The following is an 18,356-nucleotide window of genomic DNA, read 5'->3' as shown; positions in this document are numbered from 1 at the left end:
TCACCCAAAGAGTTATACAATGGAAAAAATTAAATCACAAATAGAAGTAAATAAATAGAATATAAAGAAAGACTACAAAAAGATCAACCATTTGGTTTAAGAGAATTGCCAAGATTAAGTTTAAATATTGGTTCTTGGAAGCCACCATCGTTCTCAGAACTAGAAAATAAAAGGAAGCATTACAATTATTTAGACAAAATATAAAGTATTTTTATAATTATTCTCAAATACATTTTTCAATTAGGATTCTAAATCTGGATATCAGAACATTTTGATTGCTAGAAATGGGAAAGCAACTTCTTGCTTAGCAAAAAAAAGAAAGTCTATTATAAGTAGAGGGAATGACCTGCAGACTAAATGATGATGATCCTCAAAAAGAAATTGGAACAGGGACTCTATCACAGGTAGCACCCCTGTGTTATTTATTTCTAATCACCATGTTATCATAGACAATTAGTCATTTCAAATGAACAGAGATCCAAATTTCAATTTTATGAAAGAGATTTCCCTTAATCATTTGCTGCATAGCATGGATCACATCCTTGTTTCTTAGACTATAAATCAACGGGTTCAACATTGGACTCAAAAAGGTATAAAAGACTGCAAATATTTTGGACTCCTCTACAGACTTCTCAGATGGACTCCTTAAATACATGCAAAAGAGGGTTCCATAAAATAGGATGACTATTGTCAAGTGGGAACCACAAGTAGAAAAGGCTTTGCGCCTGCCTTCAGCAGAACAGATCCTCAAGATGGCTGCAATAATGAAAAGGTAGGATAGCACAATGATGAAGAGAGAGCTTGACAGAGTCAAACCAGCAACTACCAGCATCGCCATCTTCTTGACATAGATGTCAGAGCAGGCCAACAGTATAAGAGGAGGATCTGCACCGTAGAAATGATTGATTTCAAGGGAGCCGCAGAAGGACAAGTGAAAAGTCAGCAGTGTCTGGGAGAGTCCGTTAAGGTAACCACAAGCATAAGAGACCGTGACTAGAGAGAAGCAAATGTTCTTGGACATTCTGGTACTGTAATGTAAAGGGCTACAGATGGCTACATTGCGATCCAGTGCCACTGAAGCAAGGATATAAAACTCAGTGATCACCAGGGCAATGAAGAGAAGACACTGTGTGAAGCATCCAGTATAGGAGATGGTCTTCTGGCCTGAGAGGAAATTGTACAGCATATTGGGAGTGATAGTGGAGGAATAGCAAATGTCTACAAAGGAGAGGTGGTTCAGGAAGAAGTACATGGGCGCTTGGAGGTGGGAATTGGTCCTGATCAACACAATCATGCACAGATTTCCTGCCACTGTGATTAGGTAGATCACCAGAAACACCCCAAACAGGATCTTCTCTAGCACTGGGTCATCTGTGAGTCCCAAGAAAATGAATTCCGTCACTGTAGTGTGGTTTGGGGAAGACATTTTCTTATTCCTTGAAAACTGAGAGTGGCAGAGAAAGTGAGGAATCCTGTCTGATCCAGATTCTGCATTTATTCCATCCATTTTATCATTTATTCATTGATATATTACTAGGAAATTTCTCTTCTCTTTTAACAAATATTTCAGAATGTCTACATGAATATTTTTGCCCTGTATCTCTCTGTAATCTCTTTCTCTTTATCTCTCGTTCTTGCTCTTGCTCTCACTTGTGTGTGTGTGTGTGTGTGTGTGTGTGTGTATAAAACCACATTTATATTTGCCTTCTTGGAGAACTCCATATTTGGTATTTGTTTCAAATTTTGTAAAAAGAAAAGTATAGGAATTAAAAGCAGATATGAAAAGCAGGGGGTCATTGGCATCATTCAAATGGAAAAATAAAGGAAATTGGATTTCTAGGGTCCCTCCAGATCTGATACCCTATATTTCAGGTACATAAAAAAGAAATAATTGTTACAGAATTTTCACCTGAAACCCATAATGGTCTGTCTTAGTTTTATTCAGAAGGCATTGAATTAGCAAATTTATCTCTTGATATATGACTGAGAAGGTACTGAATGAAGAATCATTCTCTCTGCTTTGTGAATTTACTCACTCATTTACATATACATGTACATGTACATTGAAAGTATTTTTTTTTCTGTTTTAAGTTCTGGGTTTATAGCATTGAACAAATTCCCCATCCTCACGAATCATATGTTGTAGGAGAAGAAACAGATATTACCAAATAGACAAAGCTATAGAATGTGATATCAGTTAGAAGCAAGCACTATAAAGAAAAATGATGGTAGGATGCTTTTAGAGAAACATTCAGAGAAAGTTCTTCTGAGAAAGTATATTTTAAACAGCAAATAAAGAATCCAACTATCTGGAGAAGAATGTGGAGATTTTTGTTTCCATTTTTTGAGCAACTAACACATATATGAACATATTTGTTTTGAAAAGCACAGATGATGTTTAAATGTGGCCTTAGCTTTCAGCTGAGCCACTATCTCAATGCTTTATGAAAATAAGGTATGACTGGAAATCAATGTGCCTCAAAAGCTGTGACTAAAGCTATTTTTACTTAGTTTTCACATATACATCAGAAGGGCTTGCATATAATAATTCATTTTTTAGAGATGCTATAAAATATTAACATATGAATAGAAAAATCAAGTACAGTTGATGGAATTAGTTTTGTCCACATTGGTGGGATATTGATCTTCATACAAAAGAGCAAACATATTCTTAGTGAAGAAATATAGAAAATGACCTACCTGTAAAAGTTGACTCACTGTATTTTGTAAAAACATGGTGGAAATATTTATAATGTATTTCTCAGGCACATTCTCTAGAGTATTTTAGAAATAATTCTGAGTAACTAATCAAAGTAGTCTTTGTTCCTCAAGGGCACAGCCTTAATTTGGTACCTTGAGATCCTAGATTCTCCTTTGAAGCCAAAATCTCCACCTAATACCTATGTACACTGCTTGGTATTGAGTGCATGAGATCGTTAGCACAGACCTTTAGCCATCACCTTTAATTACCATGGAAGAAAGAAAATATGAATATATAAGTTTTGTATTTTTTTGTATAGTAAGGATGAGAGAATTCTCATCAGAAGTTTTCAGTGTTTCTCTATAAATACTGCGGTTAGGTCATCTAATGAGAGTGAGGGGAATAAAGGTGGAGTCAGTGAGAGATTTGAGGAGTAGAAAGAATGTACAAAGGAGAAGAGTAACATAGCCAATGAAAAGAAGTAGAAGCATAGGTCAGGGGTGAGGACCCTTTAAAGAGCTGACACCATAGATTTATACTGGAACAAATCTGCCCCATTGAGTTAACTTCATCAACATGCTAAAAATCAAAAATGAGTCTGAGAGCCAGGATCATTCTGATCATTCATAAAATTGCTGATTCATAAATCTGGTGATTTGGGAGGAGGGTTGAAAGTAGAATAAAGAATATTTGAACATTGGCACTGCATCTGTTAGAGAATAAAAGAATCTAGAGATGCTTTCGCTGGTCTGTATCTTCCAGTGCACTGATAGTTCCAGGTTAATACAATCAAAGGCATCAAAGTGCAGGCTGTGCAAGACAAGAGAGGAGTCTGATTTTGTTAGATCTCTAAATGGTGGGGTAAACCTTAAAAATGGACACTGCCAGTTATTTTACCAGCAAAAAAAGAAAAAGAAAAAGAAAAGAAAAAAGAAAGGAGAAAAAAGAGTTTATTTGGGAATAAAAGAGAATTACAATCCAGGACAAACTGTGGCAAAATTTTAGGCAAGTCCAACGAACAAAGGAGAGGAGCACTTTTTAAGGAGAAAAGGGGTACATTGGGAAGGGTGTTAGAATTAAAAGTCCACTGGAGGAAACTGGGAGTAGAGTGTGATGACTTTTCATTAGTGGAGCTGTTGCTGGGGTGGGCATAGAGGGAGCTGAGGCTGAGGACATTGTCTCTTCCTCAGGCTGTAATAGTAGAGTAGTATCCATGTGCAAGGTCGGGTCCATGGTGAAGTCCATCTCTTCTTGTTGGGTCTGCAGTTGACTAGAGTGTTAGGATGTGAGGGCTCTCCCAGTGGAAACCTCCCAACTCCATTTTAAGTCAAGCAGTGGAGGATCTCAGTTCTGTTCAGAGATCAGTTGGGCAGAGCTTTGGCAGTGGCTGCCTTTTTTAAGTGCTGAGACATAGAGGGGTCACATCTGAAGAGTCTGACAGCTGCTGCCAAAGCCTGCCCCTTTTTAAAGGAATTTAATTGGCTTCAGATCTGTGCAGACCTCTTCTGGTTCTGCTCCTTATCAGTTCTGGACTGTCAGCTGATGCTGGTCCAGGTGATATCTCCTAGAGCCAGTACCTTTAGCTGCTTGCATCATTGCCTGACACAGGCTCCTGCTTGACACGAGAGACTCCATTTTGCTCTCGACAACATCATACTCCAAAACTCCAATATTAATGTGTGTGGATCACAGGACTAAATGTAAACACGAAATCTACAAGTCCTTTAGGGACAAAAATAAAAGAATGTCTTCATAATTTTAAGGTAACCAACGGTTTCTTAGAAAGGACAGAAAAATCATTGTGAATCAAAACATAAATTTTATGTCATCAAATTTCAAAACATGCACTCTTCAAAAATGATGTTGAGATAATGAAAAGGTGAGCCACAGAGTAGAAAAAATATTCATGGGGCGCCTGGGTGGCTCAGTTGGTTAAGCGACTGCCTTCAGCTCAAGTCATGATCCTGGAGTCCCAGGATCGAGTCACTCATCGGGCTCCCTGCTCAGCGGGGAGTCTGCTTCTCCCTCTGCCCCTTCCCTCTCTCATGTGCTCTCTCTCTCTCATTCCCTCTCTCAAATAAATAAAATCTTAAAAAAAAATCTTTAAAAAAAAGAAAAAATATTCATATGGAGTTATTCTGACAAAGACTTGTATTCAGAATACATAAAGATCCTCCATAACTCACTGATCAAAATGAAACAACAACAAAATGTAACAGATACTTAATAAAAGAAGATATGTGAATGGTCAAAACCACATGAAAATAATTTCAATATCTATAATTGTCAAAGACATGTAAACTATAACTACAACAGGATAACACTTCATACCCAACCTCCACGGCAAGAATTGAACCGATTGTGACAAAAGGAAGCAGCTAGAACTCTCATAATGTTACAAGATTGCTGAGTTCTTGTCTCATGGTTTCAAAGAATGAATCTCAGGGACACAAAAGGGAGAAGTGAAATTAAAGTTTATTAAGTGAAGGTGAGAGCAGAAAGGAAAGGAAAAGCTCTCTAGAGTGAGAGGGGTCCTGAATAGGTTGCCACTGAGGGTTTCTAGGGCAGGTCTTTTATTGAAAACTTGACCGGGGAGCTTGTGGCCTTGAGATTCTTGCTATCTTGGTTTGACCAAGGACTATTGATAACCCCCTTAATGACTTACTTCTTTACTAATGACCAGAAGGTCTAGTCATCTTCTGTGATTATACTGTAGTGTAATCTCTAACATCTCGGGCCAGGTGGTCTGGTCCATTCCCTTATCTCTTATTCACTCTGGCTTAGTGCTTTTGCCTGCCAGGAATAGTTTCAGAGCCTAGTCAGAGGCCCCCTACCTCTCCCTGCCTATACCTTAACACTTTCCTTACTCAGTAATATACCACTTAATGGAATGTAAAATAATTTTTAACTACTTTAGAATGCTGGTTATTTCTTATAAAATTTTATAGACAGTTATATCTTCTTACAAATCTATGACCAGCAATTCTACTCTAAGTATGTATACAAAAGAAGACAGATGCCCTCAAAGAAACTCAAATGTATATTAGCAGATGCATAGATAAACGGATAGTGGTATATCCGTATAATGGAACACTACACAGAAATAAAAGTGAACATCCTATTCATTCATGTAAATGAATCTGAGAAACATGGTGGGGGGGGATCAACTTCCTGAATGGTAGAGTAATAACCTCCCCAAACCTGCTCCTCCATAAAAGAAACTAAAACTCTGGCAAAAGGTATCTAAGGCAACTATTTTTCAGAACTCTGGGAATTAACCAAAGGAGTGTTTATTCCAGAAAAATGGCAGGGAATCCTGCTAAGAAGGGTGGCAATTTCTACTTGCTCTATTCCCACACCCTCTCCCCAGTTACACAGAAGCCTTGAAAACTGGAATTAGGACCACCTGGCTGTACACATTGGTCAGACTGCATTGAGCTTTACATTTAAAATTTCTACATTTTATGGGGAGTAAATTTATCTTCATAAATATACTTATGATAGATTTTGTTTTCTTCAGAATCCAGCAGGTCAAATTATTTATTATTAATTCTGGGATACAATGTTATAAGGGCTTTTTTAAACTATAGATTATATGCTATAAATTAACATGCAGAGCAGAAAGTTTACGCACTGAGAGCTAAAGTTTTCCTCAAACCCATTCTTGACTAGAAATTTTCTAAACAGTTACATCAAGGGTAGAACCCAGAAAGCTATCTGGCTTATCTATTAGTTCTTCTCTTATCTTTATTTCTATTGTCACTGAAGCCTGGGAGGAAAAAGGGTGTGGGGGATGAAAAAGGGAGAAGAAGGAGGAAAAGTAGTTAAATGAAGAATTCTCAGTGGTGAATAGGCATTGTCAAGGCAATTACTTCTGGGCTTTCTCTATGCAATAGGGGCCCAAAAAGTTTTTACCCAGCCTGCTGGGACCATTTACTTTTCAAAATCCTATCATCACAAATTGCATATTCTTAGAGAATCATTGTAATATACTGAATGATCAGTATAATAAAGAAAGATGATGTTTATATGTTAGGCAATCTGACAAAAGTAGAAAGGGGGAAACACATGAAACTCTCAAGTCTAGGAACTATAGAAAAACCAAAGGAACAAGAGTTACGTTTTACAAGTTTTAGCCTAAAAGTCATGTTTCTGTACTGCCTTGTGGCCTGATTTTTTTCCTGATCCTGTACCCCATAAAGAGAGCCTGGCTGCTAGTCTAATCCAAACATTTGTGTGTAACTACCACAAACATACTAAGAAGTTTCTGACTTCTGGGATTTGTTTTTAAATATATTAGAATAAGTAGGCAGTCAGCAGGCTAACTAAGCCAAAATGTAGTGACTTTAATACTATTAGTTGAGGGACCCTGATCATTTCATTAAGCCCAAATCAATCACTTTCAATATAATTATATTGTTCAACATCACAACCCAGTGTGCTTTTAAAAACACTGCACTTCCTTGTATTTTTCTATAAGCAGAATTCTATGTGCTGTGATAGGCAGGGTTGAAAATATGTAGGAATCCACAAATTGCATCACGTGGAAAAATATCTAACCCATCTACTAATAAAGTTAACACTGATTTTAACATTCCTGTTGAGGTGTAAACAGCATAAAGCACCAGCGCCTAAACTAGGAGTCTGTAAATGAGCAGTGAGTAGGCAAGGAAATTAATTTTACTGAGTGGAGTGCATAGCTATTATAAAGCAAGATTTCCTCTGATATTTCGTGACTCCACCCCTACTGCCAACACACACACATACACAAACACATACATACCCCACTAGCCTACACATGATGAATATCTGAGCCATTTCAGGCAACGCTGTCCTTTCCAAAGAGATGCAGCTTGTCTATAATGCAATTGTCCTAAAAGTATGTAAAATTGAGGCCACCATGTGAAAAGTCTGTGGAAGACAATAAGTAAACTCATAGTATGAGAGAGGAAACACAAGACAGAGATACAGAAGGAGAGAAAGAAAAAGAGGCAGACACCTCGTGGCACTGAGAACTCCAGGCCTGTGTTAGTTTGAATTAGCTTTCTGTTCCTTCATTGAAAAAGTCCTGAATATTCTATTGCTATATTGAAATCACATTTGCTTTATGTAATATGAAAGATTTAATTTCAAAGAAGACAGGACAACTTGTCTCAAAAAGAATAAAACACTATCCAACAGACCATCCAAACAGCTACTGGAGAACTTTTCTTTTCTAACAAGGACTTTCTGAAATAGTGGTTCTTGAGGACTTTTAGTTCCAGATGCCAGAAGCAACATTTTGTCTTCCATCACCCTGTGCCCTCAGCTGGAATGATTTCTTTCTTAATTTTAAAACTTTTACTGATGATCTGCTTATAAAGACGTGGGGATGTGCAAGTTGATATAAAGAGGCTTCTCTTCTTAAGGACCTCTTAGTTTGTGTACGTTCTTTTTTTAAGATTTATTTACTTATTTGAGAACAAGAGCAAACAGAAGGAGGGCAAAGGGAGAGAGAGAGAGAGAGAGAGAATCCTCAAGCAGACTCCCCACTGAGCCTAGAACCCTATGTGGGGCTTGATCCTATGATCCTGAGATCACAACCTGAGCCGAAACCAAGAGTCAACCACTTAACTGACTAAGCCACCCAGGCGCCCCTAGTCTATGTATATTACACTGTATTTTTATGATTTGTTTCTCTAATCAAGAGCCTGATTAGAGCTGCAATATCTATAGAATCACAGGAATGGGCATGTGTGTCTACCTTGGGAAGAATGACAGAGGGTCAAGGCAATCATAAAGGAGATAATATTTGTGCTGTGTCTTGAAATATGAAAAGATCTCCAGAAAAAGAATGATAAGATAAGAAGAGATCACTGAATAAGCAAGAAAAAGTGTGTTTTTGATATGCAATGTCTGAAATGAAGAATAAAGGGAGATAAAATGATAAGATTTGGATTCGATTTCTTATCAAAAATTCTAATTGTAATGAAAGCAAAATTATTTCTTAGTCTCTTTTAAGTGGCTACTTTTCTATTATGATGATAGTCTTTCCATGGCAAAATGATATACTAGGGTCATACTTAGTATACTTTAAAAAGACTTTTAGTATAGTTTAAAAGACTTTCTGCTTACATGTCAGTGGTCACTATAAAGAAAATCCAGTCCTACTGGGAAGATGTCCCAATTAAGAAAATACCAGTCAAACCAACTGAAAGCTTTAAACAAATCCCAATGAACTTGCTGCCAGTGGTAAAATAGATACACATGGTTATTTGCTGAGGCACTAGGCAAAGCCTATCTATCTTGCCCTAGCTCTTTAAGCTTAAACTGCTTACTCATTCAGAGATCAAACAACATGACACTTTATCTGCAGGAATCATAAGGAGTACCTCTTTTCTAAGGTCAGAAACCTCTGCTCTACAAATTCTTGGTGTTCTTGTTCTGTGATTTCCGCTTATATTGACCTTATAGTTTGTTCCTTATATTGACCTTATAGTTTGTTCCCATTATTCCCTCAGTGATCCAGATTACTTGTCCAGGTTAGAAATGCTTGACCTTGGGGGGCACCTGGGTAGCGCAGTGGGTTAAGTGTCCGACTCTTGCTTTCAACTCAAGTCATGATCTCAGAGTGATGAGATCGAGCCCCATGTCGCCTCCATGCTCAGCGTGGAGTCTGCTTGAGATTCTCTCTCCTTCTCCCTCTGCCCCTCCTGCTCATGTGCTCTCTCTCTCTCCCTCTCTAAAAATAAATAAATAAATCTTTTTAAAAAAAGAAATGTTTAACTTCAGCACTTCTGTCAGGATTAAATTCTGATTTTTTTTCTGGTTCACTGAGGATAAGAAGCAGTCTCTAAGCCCTATATTGGTCCTCTGGACAAGTTCTGGGTCAGTCTATTCCTTATTACCTGTCCTCTGGCATTTTACATATACCACCTTTCAATCATTGAGCCATCAAATGGGGAAAAAGATGGAGTCATCCCTCTTGCTAGTCAGTCTTTCTCTATATCATCTACTTTTATACTGTGTTTTATGCCTCTGAACAGGGAGTTGAAATGTGATATTTGATTATTTTCAAGTATATAGGTTCTGTGGAATTAGTGGGATTTATACAGAGTCACCATATTCCCCAGGATGCTGAGACATTTGGTCCAACTCCACTATCTAAAACAACAACAACCTTAACAAAACTCATGACACAGTGAAATGGATCCAGGGTGAATAGAGATGGATTTGGTCATTTCTATGTTCCCTCAGAGTTGAAAATCCCATACTTTGCTGATTCTAAGTACAGAAGTAAAAAGAGGTTGTTTTAAAAAATTTTACCTAAGGAAGCTTTGACCTCCTTGTTTCTCAGACTATAGATGAGAGGATTTAACATGGGGATAACCACTGTATAAAACACAGATACCACTTTGTCTTGGTCCATTGAGTAGCTGGAGCTGGGGTGCAGATACATGAAGAGAATTGTGCCAAAGAAGATAGTGACGACCATCAAGTGGGAAGCGCAGGTGGAGAAGGCTTTGTGCCTCCCTTCGGCAGAATGGATCCTCAAGATGGCAACAAGGATGTACAGATAAGAAATGAGAATAATCAGGAGGAAGCTCAGTTCATTGAAACTGGCATAAGCAAAAATTACAACTTCATTGACACGTGTATCAGAACAAGAGAGTTTCAGGAGGGGTGGAGTGTCACAAAAAAAGTGGTTGATGACATTTGAGCGTCAGAAAGACAACTGAAAGGTGAAGCCAGTGTGAATGGCAGCATTCAGAAAGCCCGGAAGATATGTGGCCAACACCAGAAGAACATTAAGATCGGGGGACATAGTAACCGTGTAAAGAAGAGTCTTGAAAATGGCTACATAACAGTCATAGGCCATCACGGTCAACAGGAAGCCCTCAATGCCAGCAAAGGAACCAAAAAAGAATTGAGTGGCACATTCATTAAATGAAATGACTGGGTTCTTCACCCAGAAATTCACTAGCATATTAGGGGCAATGACAGAAGAATAACAGAAATCAACAAGGGACAAATTCCTGAGGATAAAGTACATTGGAGTGTGGAGATGTGAGTCAATCTTGATCAATAGGATCATGCCAAGATTTCTAAACACAGTGATCGTATAGATGACTAGAAACACTATAAGAAGCAGGCACTGTAGTTCTGGATGATCCCTGAATCCCATGAGAATAAATTCAGTCACTGTTGTATAGTTGCTCATATCTTTGTCTCAGAATGGATGATTCATTTGCTAGGATAAGAAAGAAACCAAGGGAATAAATTACACAAAGAAAAAAGAAACCAGGAAAATAAAATAGTTTATTCTCTGCTATAAGTAAGAATAGTTCTAAGAATGCCCTGAGCAATGCATATTAAAATTCTTTATTTTCTTGTGGAAGTGAAAAGAAATTCCTTAAGTAAACTCAGTAACCCATTTTATTTAAAATTAATGCGTGTGTGTGTGTGTGTGTGTGTGTGTGTGTGTGTGTGTATGTGTGTGGCTGTGAAGTCTTTGATGATCAATCCTATTTGTCCATATCCTACCTTACTTCCCAACTTTTCTCTCCTCCTCCCTTGGTCTTACTGCCTTCACCTCCTATGATCCAATTCCTTGCATTCATCTTGGCAATTAAATGTACAATACAATTGAATATCCTTGCTGTATGCAGTTCTGCTTTTCCTGTTTTCTCTCAAGCCCACTCTGATCAGGCTTGCACCCTATCACTCTACAGAATATCTCTTGTCTAAGACATCAGGAATCTTTACATTGCTAAATCCCGTGGTCAATGCTCATTCCTCATCTTTTTTGATCTCTCAATAACATTTGACAGAGTTGATTTCTTACTACTCCTTGAAAGATTTTCTTCTCTTATCTTCCAGGACACCAGACTCTTGAGTATTCTTCCTACCATGGGGGTTGCTCCTTCTCAGTCTCTGTTTACTCCTCCTCTTCTCTCTGACTCTTAAGGTTGTAGTAGCTCAGTCCTTAATCTCTCCCCCTTTCCTATTTACACCCTACCTTGGTAATTATTCAATTTTGTAAATTTGATTACCATCTATATACCTAAAACTCCTGAATTTATATATCCAGCCCTGACCTCTTTTCTAAATTCCAGACTTATAATTCAACTGCTTACTCACATCTCCATATTAATATCAAATAACAATGCAGTATGACCCAAAGCTGAATTCCTCATGCCTTCCCCTAATTTGGCTAAACATAGCATTCCTTATCTCAAGTTAATGACAACTCTATACTTTCATTTGCCCAGATGAAATTAAATAAATAGATAAATATTGAAGAAATTGATCTCTTCTCTTTCTCACACACTATATAGCCAATCTATATAGCCAATAGATAATTATGTTGGCTCTACCTTCAAAATATCTGTATCAACTACGTCCTACCACCTTCATTCCTACCAAGACCCAAGCCAACATTATCTTTCACCTAGATTACTGTAGTAGTAACTGATCTATCTTTAAAGTCAGCTAAAACCCTACCCCGTAAAATAACCAATTTTAAAATTTTGTAAAGCTCTACTTTATGCATATTTACACATACTTGCATTATTTTTTTAAACATGCTTGCATTATATTATGGCATTCTTGCTACAAAAGTTAACTAAATTTCCCTGTTTTGCACACAGACACATATGTATATATACACATGGATATACATGTATATATACATTCATGTATGTATGTGTCTGTATATGCTGAATATTCTATAAAATTCTCATTTGCTATTGGTGATCCTAAATCCCTGTCGTCTAAAGACAAAATCCAAATTAGTTTAGTTGGGAACATTAAATTTAGTGTTTCAGACATACCCTAATTGAGATCTTTAATTACTTTATGCTTTTTGAGTCCTCTCAGAAACTTTCTATACCTGAACAACTTGAGATCAATTAAATCATCTTACCTTTGTCCTTAATATTCACCAGTAGTGGTTATTAGTTTAGTTTTGTTTCATTGCTTTTTGGAGAAATACAAGTTTTCTGTCTTACAATGTGAAATTTATAGCTTTGATGAAAATGGAAGTGGTATAAGAGATCCAGCTATGACAGAATTGAGATATGGTTAATTAATTCAACAAAGAGTAGAAAATGCTGCTTCTGAATATGAAGCAGTCAATCTTATTAAGTCTGTGATGATCCTCTTGAGATTTAGTCTCCACGAAACACTAAAAATCTAAAGCTTGAAATGTGCTAATCTAAAATTAAAACATGCATTTACTTTTCACTGAGATAATTGAACTATTTTCTCCCCAGTGAACCACTTATACCCCAGAGAGTAACTTAGGCTTTTAGAGAAGTACAAAAATTATTTCATGGTCCTGAGACTCCATTGAGCATAACATGGAGTTAGATGGTATAAGATTGATGAGATCCTGCCTCCAAACTTCAGAATTCCATTTAAAATGTGATCCTTACTCATTTCTACTAGAATATGGCTCTCGGTGCATTAATTAATTGATTAATTCAACAAATATTTAGTAGACTTGTGTTATGGAGAATACAAGTGTCCTTGGTACTGGTAGTAGCCAAAAAATCGATCTTGTGCATTCCTTCACGCAGCTTGCATTCTGGAGTTGGGGTTGGAGGGCTATTGCAGGTGATGGGGAAAAGTAAAGTCCAAAGCCTACTTGTGAACTACCAGGCTTATTTGATCAGTCACTCCTTCCCAAACACCTTCCTGATTGGAATTCTTTTCATTCTTTCATTTGCTCAATCAGTCCACATATATGTTGTCTCCTTACTATTCCTTTAACAAACCAGGGAGGATCTTGCCTCAGGGCCATTATATTTACTCTAAGTATACCTGGAATGCTCTTCTACAGACATTCAGATGATCTTATCTTTATTCAAGCCTTGCTCAAATGTTATTTCCACAGAAAGCTCTTCTCTGATACCACCATTCCCTATTTTATCACTTGCTTTACCATTCTTCAAAACACTACTCATACCCATGTCAATCTCACACACACACACACACACACACACACACACACACACCTAACACCTCTATGTACACATGTACACACACACGCACATTTGGTATAGACAATAAAGTCTTCCTCACTCAAATATAAGGAGATCAGAAGAAGTTTCAGGAGATCAGAAACTTAATTGTTTTACCTGCTAAATCTCCAGGACAGGTTACATGCTAGTTTTTCCATTAATAGTTTACCAGTTTTATTGAAGTGTGTGTATGCCCAAATACAACAAATTATATACATTAAATGTATGCAGAGTTTTATATATCTATGAATAATCTTTGGATGGATTATGGGTAAATATATAAAGGGTGTCTATTTTCCTATTCTAAGCACAAACTGAGGTATATAGCAGAAGATACAGTTTATAACATAACATGGAAAAGGATATTTGAAGCTCAATGACACACAGGTGTGATGCTAAGATAGAGACACTCCTCATAGTACAAAAGGTGTGATCATTTTATAAACGTTTGAGTATGATAACTAAGTGGAGAGAGCTAATTTTGTAATCCTTTCATGTGTCCAGAGTCCCTAGATGACAGGTTGTCAATTCAGTGTATGAACCTGGTACTCAAGTGAGAAGCCAGGGCTAGACATGTGGATTTAGGAGTCATTGCAGACATCTCAAATCATCTAAGAAGTGGGTACTGATGGAGAATGAACGTACCATGAACTAATGTAAAGGATTAAGTCTTTGGCTCCAAGATTTGGAGGTTAGCATGAGGAAGAGAATGAAAAGTTATCACACTTATCTGGGGGAAAGTGGCAGTGGAAGGAGAAGGAAAATCAGAAGATTGAAGTGACATAGAAATCTAAAAATATGGGTTTTTTTTTTTTTGGTAGTTGAAAAAATTAATGATGGCAAATCCTCTTGAGACACCAAGTACAAGTATGATAGAAAAGCAATCTTTAGAGGCAATAATGTTAAGCTCTCATGTGTCCATGACAAGATTGGGTTCAATGGAGAAGAGGTACAGAAATACAATTGGAACATGTAATGGGATTTGAGGAAATAAGGACAAGGACCAGAAGTAGTTCTTTTGAAAAGATTCATTGTAAAGAGAGCAGAGAAATAAGTTGGTAACAGGATGGGACTTTTAGCCAAAGAAATTATTAAGAAGGGTGATACTAGATGATGTTTATAAACAAATGAGAACACTCCAGTAGCGTTTGAGAAGCCAGTGTTTGGGGAGAGTAGAGATGTGATTTCTGAAGTAAAGTTCATGGAAAGATCCAAAAGTGTGAAAGAAATGGTCTTAGGTAGAAGCAAGGGACACATTGATAAGTGGGAATAAAAGTATGTGTATAAAGATTAGCGATGGTAAGAAGGGGATAATCTTATCTTTTTGGGGGGATAATCTTATCTAATTGTTTTTATTTTGGAGGAAGAAGTATGACACAAGATCAGCAACAGACAGTGGCATACTGAGAGGTTTTCTTTAATTGCACTAAGCAGCTTCAGTGGAGGACAGAACAAAGAAACAATTACGCTTCACTAAGTTGGAATTTAATCAGATAAGTGGAATGGAGAGAAAGTAGAACCATGGAATTGAGGGTGATTGAGAATGACTCATTATTTGATGGACCATGGAATTCCAGTTGGGCAATGAGTAGTGATCAGTGCCACTTTTCTTAGGTTGGTGAATAAGAAGCAGCTGAAGGACAGATATTATAGTCTATGAGTTAGAATAAAAGGGAACATGAAAAAAAGATATCAAGCATGATACAGTTTTGAATGTCTTTGACCTTGATTAACTGGGCGCCTGTGTGCCTCAGTCAGTTAAGCATCTGCCTTTGGCTCAGGTCATGATCTCAGGTTCAAGGGATGGAGCCCAATGTTAGGCTCTCTGCTCAGTGGGGAGTTTGCTTCTCCCTCTTACACTCCCTCTGTACTCTCCCTCTCTCTCTTTCTCGCTCTCTCATAAATAAATAACAAATAAATAAATAATCTTTAAGAAAAATCTTTAAAAGAACAGTTGAAAGTGGAAGTTTTAGGGGGATGGAACTATTCAGAGTAGACAGAATGAGTTAACACATCCTTTGCAGTCTCTAACCTATTGGGGGGGGCGGTTCTTACTTGGAGCATGACAAGCACTGGTGTTCTCCCTCAAGGTCTACAGTAGATAGTGGGATGGAAAGAAATAGGGAGTAGACGTTTACCTGATTCCAAATCATCAGGCCTCCTTTGACATGCCATCTCATTGAAGAAGGTGGTTTACCCATTGCTCCCACATTGACAACCCCCTGTCCCACTACAGTGAGCAATAGCTAATTTACTTTCAGTAAATGTTTATTGACAATTATGTGAAACTCTGAGAATTATGTGAAAGATTAAAAGTTAAAGTACATTGATCACTACCTTCATAATATTCCAGTTAATTTACAAAATCAGTAAAACACTACCCCGTTGTTGCTGTGGTACCCGTATTATTACCCTGATATGACTCTTTCTTGTATCTTGTTTGGTATTCTAGACATCCATGTGAGTAGAGTAGTGTTATTATTTATGATGGATGCTGTGGCATACCACCCAGATTTGCCTTTCAGGATTGAAGCATTTATTTTCTCAGCTTCCAAGTGCAATGGCAACTGACACTTCACAGCTGAGTTCCACTCTGGGAATTGCCCCTGCTGAAAGGAATTACCATGCCCAAGTGGGTGAGCCATTTCCAAAACTGGTCATTTTGAAGGTACAAACATCTGGTCTTTTTTTCACAATCTGGGGTATTGCTGAAAGATCATCTCGGCCACAGAGCTCCAAGTGGAATTGGATGACTACTCTATTGCAACTTCATCACTGTTCCACTTCCATCTACTCAGCCCTGCTTCCCTCATTCCCTTCTAGCCTTCTAGGCATTGTTCCTGGGAATGTTCTCCACTACATTTCCTGCATGCATACAAGTATCTGTCTCAGAATCTGTTTGCCCAGATCCCAAAGACAAATATATAATATTAGATCAAGATAAGGTAAATATTGAAATTGGAACTTAAACCCAGGTCAACCAAAACCAAGTATTTTGATACTTTACCAAACACCAACCTCCTCCACTATGTTTATTCATCATATAGGCCCATGGATACACATTTAAGATGCCAGAAGATTTAGAAGTATATCCCATTTTAAGCAATCTACTTTACCCCCCACACACACAAGAGCTTAAGCAACCAGACAATAAAATTAATACGAAAACATATTTTTTCTGCATAACAGGTGATATGTAACATGGCTTTACAGTATGTGTTTCTGTAAGATCTTCTATAAGGCCCCTTTCACATCCTTATTTTTCAAACTGTAGATGAGGGGATTTAGCATAGGGATCACTACTGTATAAAAGAGACAATCTTGTCCTGTTCCATTGAATAGCTAGATGTAGGGCGCAAATACATGAAGAGAATTGTCCCAAAGAATATGGTGACAGCCATGAGGTGGGAGGCACAGGTGGAGAAGGCTTTGTGCCTGCCTTCTAAAGAAGGCATCCTCAAGATGGCAATGAGGATACACAGGTAGGGAATGAGAACAATCATAACACAACTGATGACATTAAAACTGGAGAAAGCCATGATCACAATGCCACCGATGAGAGTGTCAGAGCAAGAGAGTTTGAGCAGGGGTGGGGTGTCACAGTAGAAATGGTTGATCCTATTAGAGCCACAAAAGGACAATCTGAAAGTCATTGCTGTGTGTATGGCTGCATTCCCAAAGCCTGCTAGGAAAGAGGTAGCTACTAACAAGAAGCAAATTTTCCCAGACATGAGAACTGAATATAGCAGAGGATTCCAAATGGCTGCATAGCGATCATATGCCATCATGGCCAACAGAAAGCATTCAGGCCCCAAGAAGGAGCCAAAGAAGTAGAACTGGGCAGCACATCCATTAAAAGAAATAGCTTTATTCTCAGCCACAAGGTTCACCAGCATCTTAGGAGTGACGGAAGAGTAAGAGGCATCAACAAAAGAGAGGCTGCTGAGAAAGTAGTACATGGGGGTGTGGAGACAGCAATCAATCTTAATTAACACAATCATCCCCAAATTACCCACCATGGTTGCCATATAGATTAACAGAAACAATCCAAAGAGGACAATTTGTAGATCTGAATTGTCTGAGAGTCCTAAGAGGATAAATTCTGTCACTTCTGTTTGATTTCTACCTTGAATCTCGTTCATGTATCTCATCATTTCAGCTGCAATAAGAGAGAAGATGGAACATGGCATTTGGTCAGATGAATACATGACAGAGCCACAAACATCTTTTACTGACATATATACATAGAAATTCTAGAAGTGTTTTGGACATGATGTTACTAAACTGTCTGTTAAGTATGAAAACTTTGAATAATTCCCTCCAATATTTAGAGAATTTGATTGCATGAATGAGGTGAAAGGAATAGAATAAGCCATTGCAGTGAGAACCTCTACTTAACACTCAGATTCACAGGATCACACTGGGATTAGAAAACAGCAGCAGCAGCGTGTGGAATATTCCAGTCACAATGTTGAACTGGGGGAATAATACACTGCCAGGTCATCTAAATGAAAATAAGATTCTCCCCCTGTAAAGTGCAAAAAAGGCAAATACAGGACAAAAGAAAGAAGGGAAAGAAGGAGGGAAGGAAGAAGAAAGGAAGGAAGGAAGGAAGGAAGGAAGGAAGGAAGGAAGGAAGGAAGGAAGGAAGG

At 37.8% G+C, this 18,356-nt stretch overlaps 2 protein-coding genes and 1 pseudogene across 2 annotated transcripts; all 3 read right to left on the bottom strand.

Moving 5' to 3' along the window:
- Positions 1–457: 457 nt before the first annotated feature.
- Positions 458–1,426, bottom strand: LOC148162610 (olfactory receptor 5M10-like). Its single transcript, XM_088017483.1, has one exon. The coding sequence runs from the start codon at positions 1,424–1,426 to the stop codon at positions 458–460; it is 969 nt and encodes a 322-aa protein (XP_087873609.1).
- An 8,566-nt stretch (positions 1,427–9,992) lies between these two features.
- LOC114215291 (olfactory receptor 5AP2-like) lies at positions 9,993–10,901 on the bottom strand (annotated as a pseudogene).
- A 6,010-nt stretch (positions 10,902–16,911) lies between these two features.
- Positions 16,912–17,858, bottom strand: LOC114215303 (olfactory receptor 5AP2). Its single transcript, XM_028111231.2, is given in 2 exon segments — positions 16,912–17,018; positions 17,021–17,858. Coding segments are annotated over 2 exon segments (945 nt in total).
- Between the last annotated feature and the right edge of the window lie 498 nt (positions 17,859–18,356).

Source organism: Eumetopias jubatus, unplaced genomic scaffold (genome assembly GCF_037043125.1).
Source record: "Eumetopias jubatus isolate StellerSeaLion01/CBP00866 unplaced genomic scaffold, mEumJub1_p1.0 scaffold_13, whole genome shotgun sequence".
In the NCBI taxonomy this organism is placed as follows: Eukaryota; Metazoa; Chordata; class Mammalia; order Carnivora; family Otariidae; genus Eumetopias; species Eumetopias jubatus.
Note: the sequence above shows the minus strand (reverse complement) of the source record. Positions and strands in the feature narration are given on the sequence as shown.

Coding starts and splice junctions, on each gene's coding strand:
- LOC148162610 (XM_088017483.1), bottom strand. CDS start 1,426: ATGTCTTCCCCAAACCACACTACAGTGACGGAATTCATTTTCTTGGGA.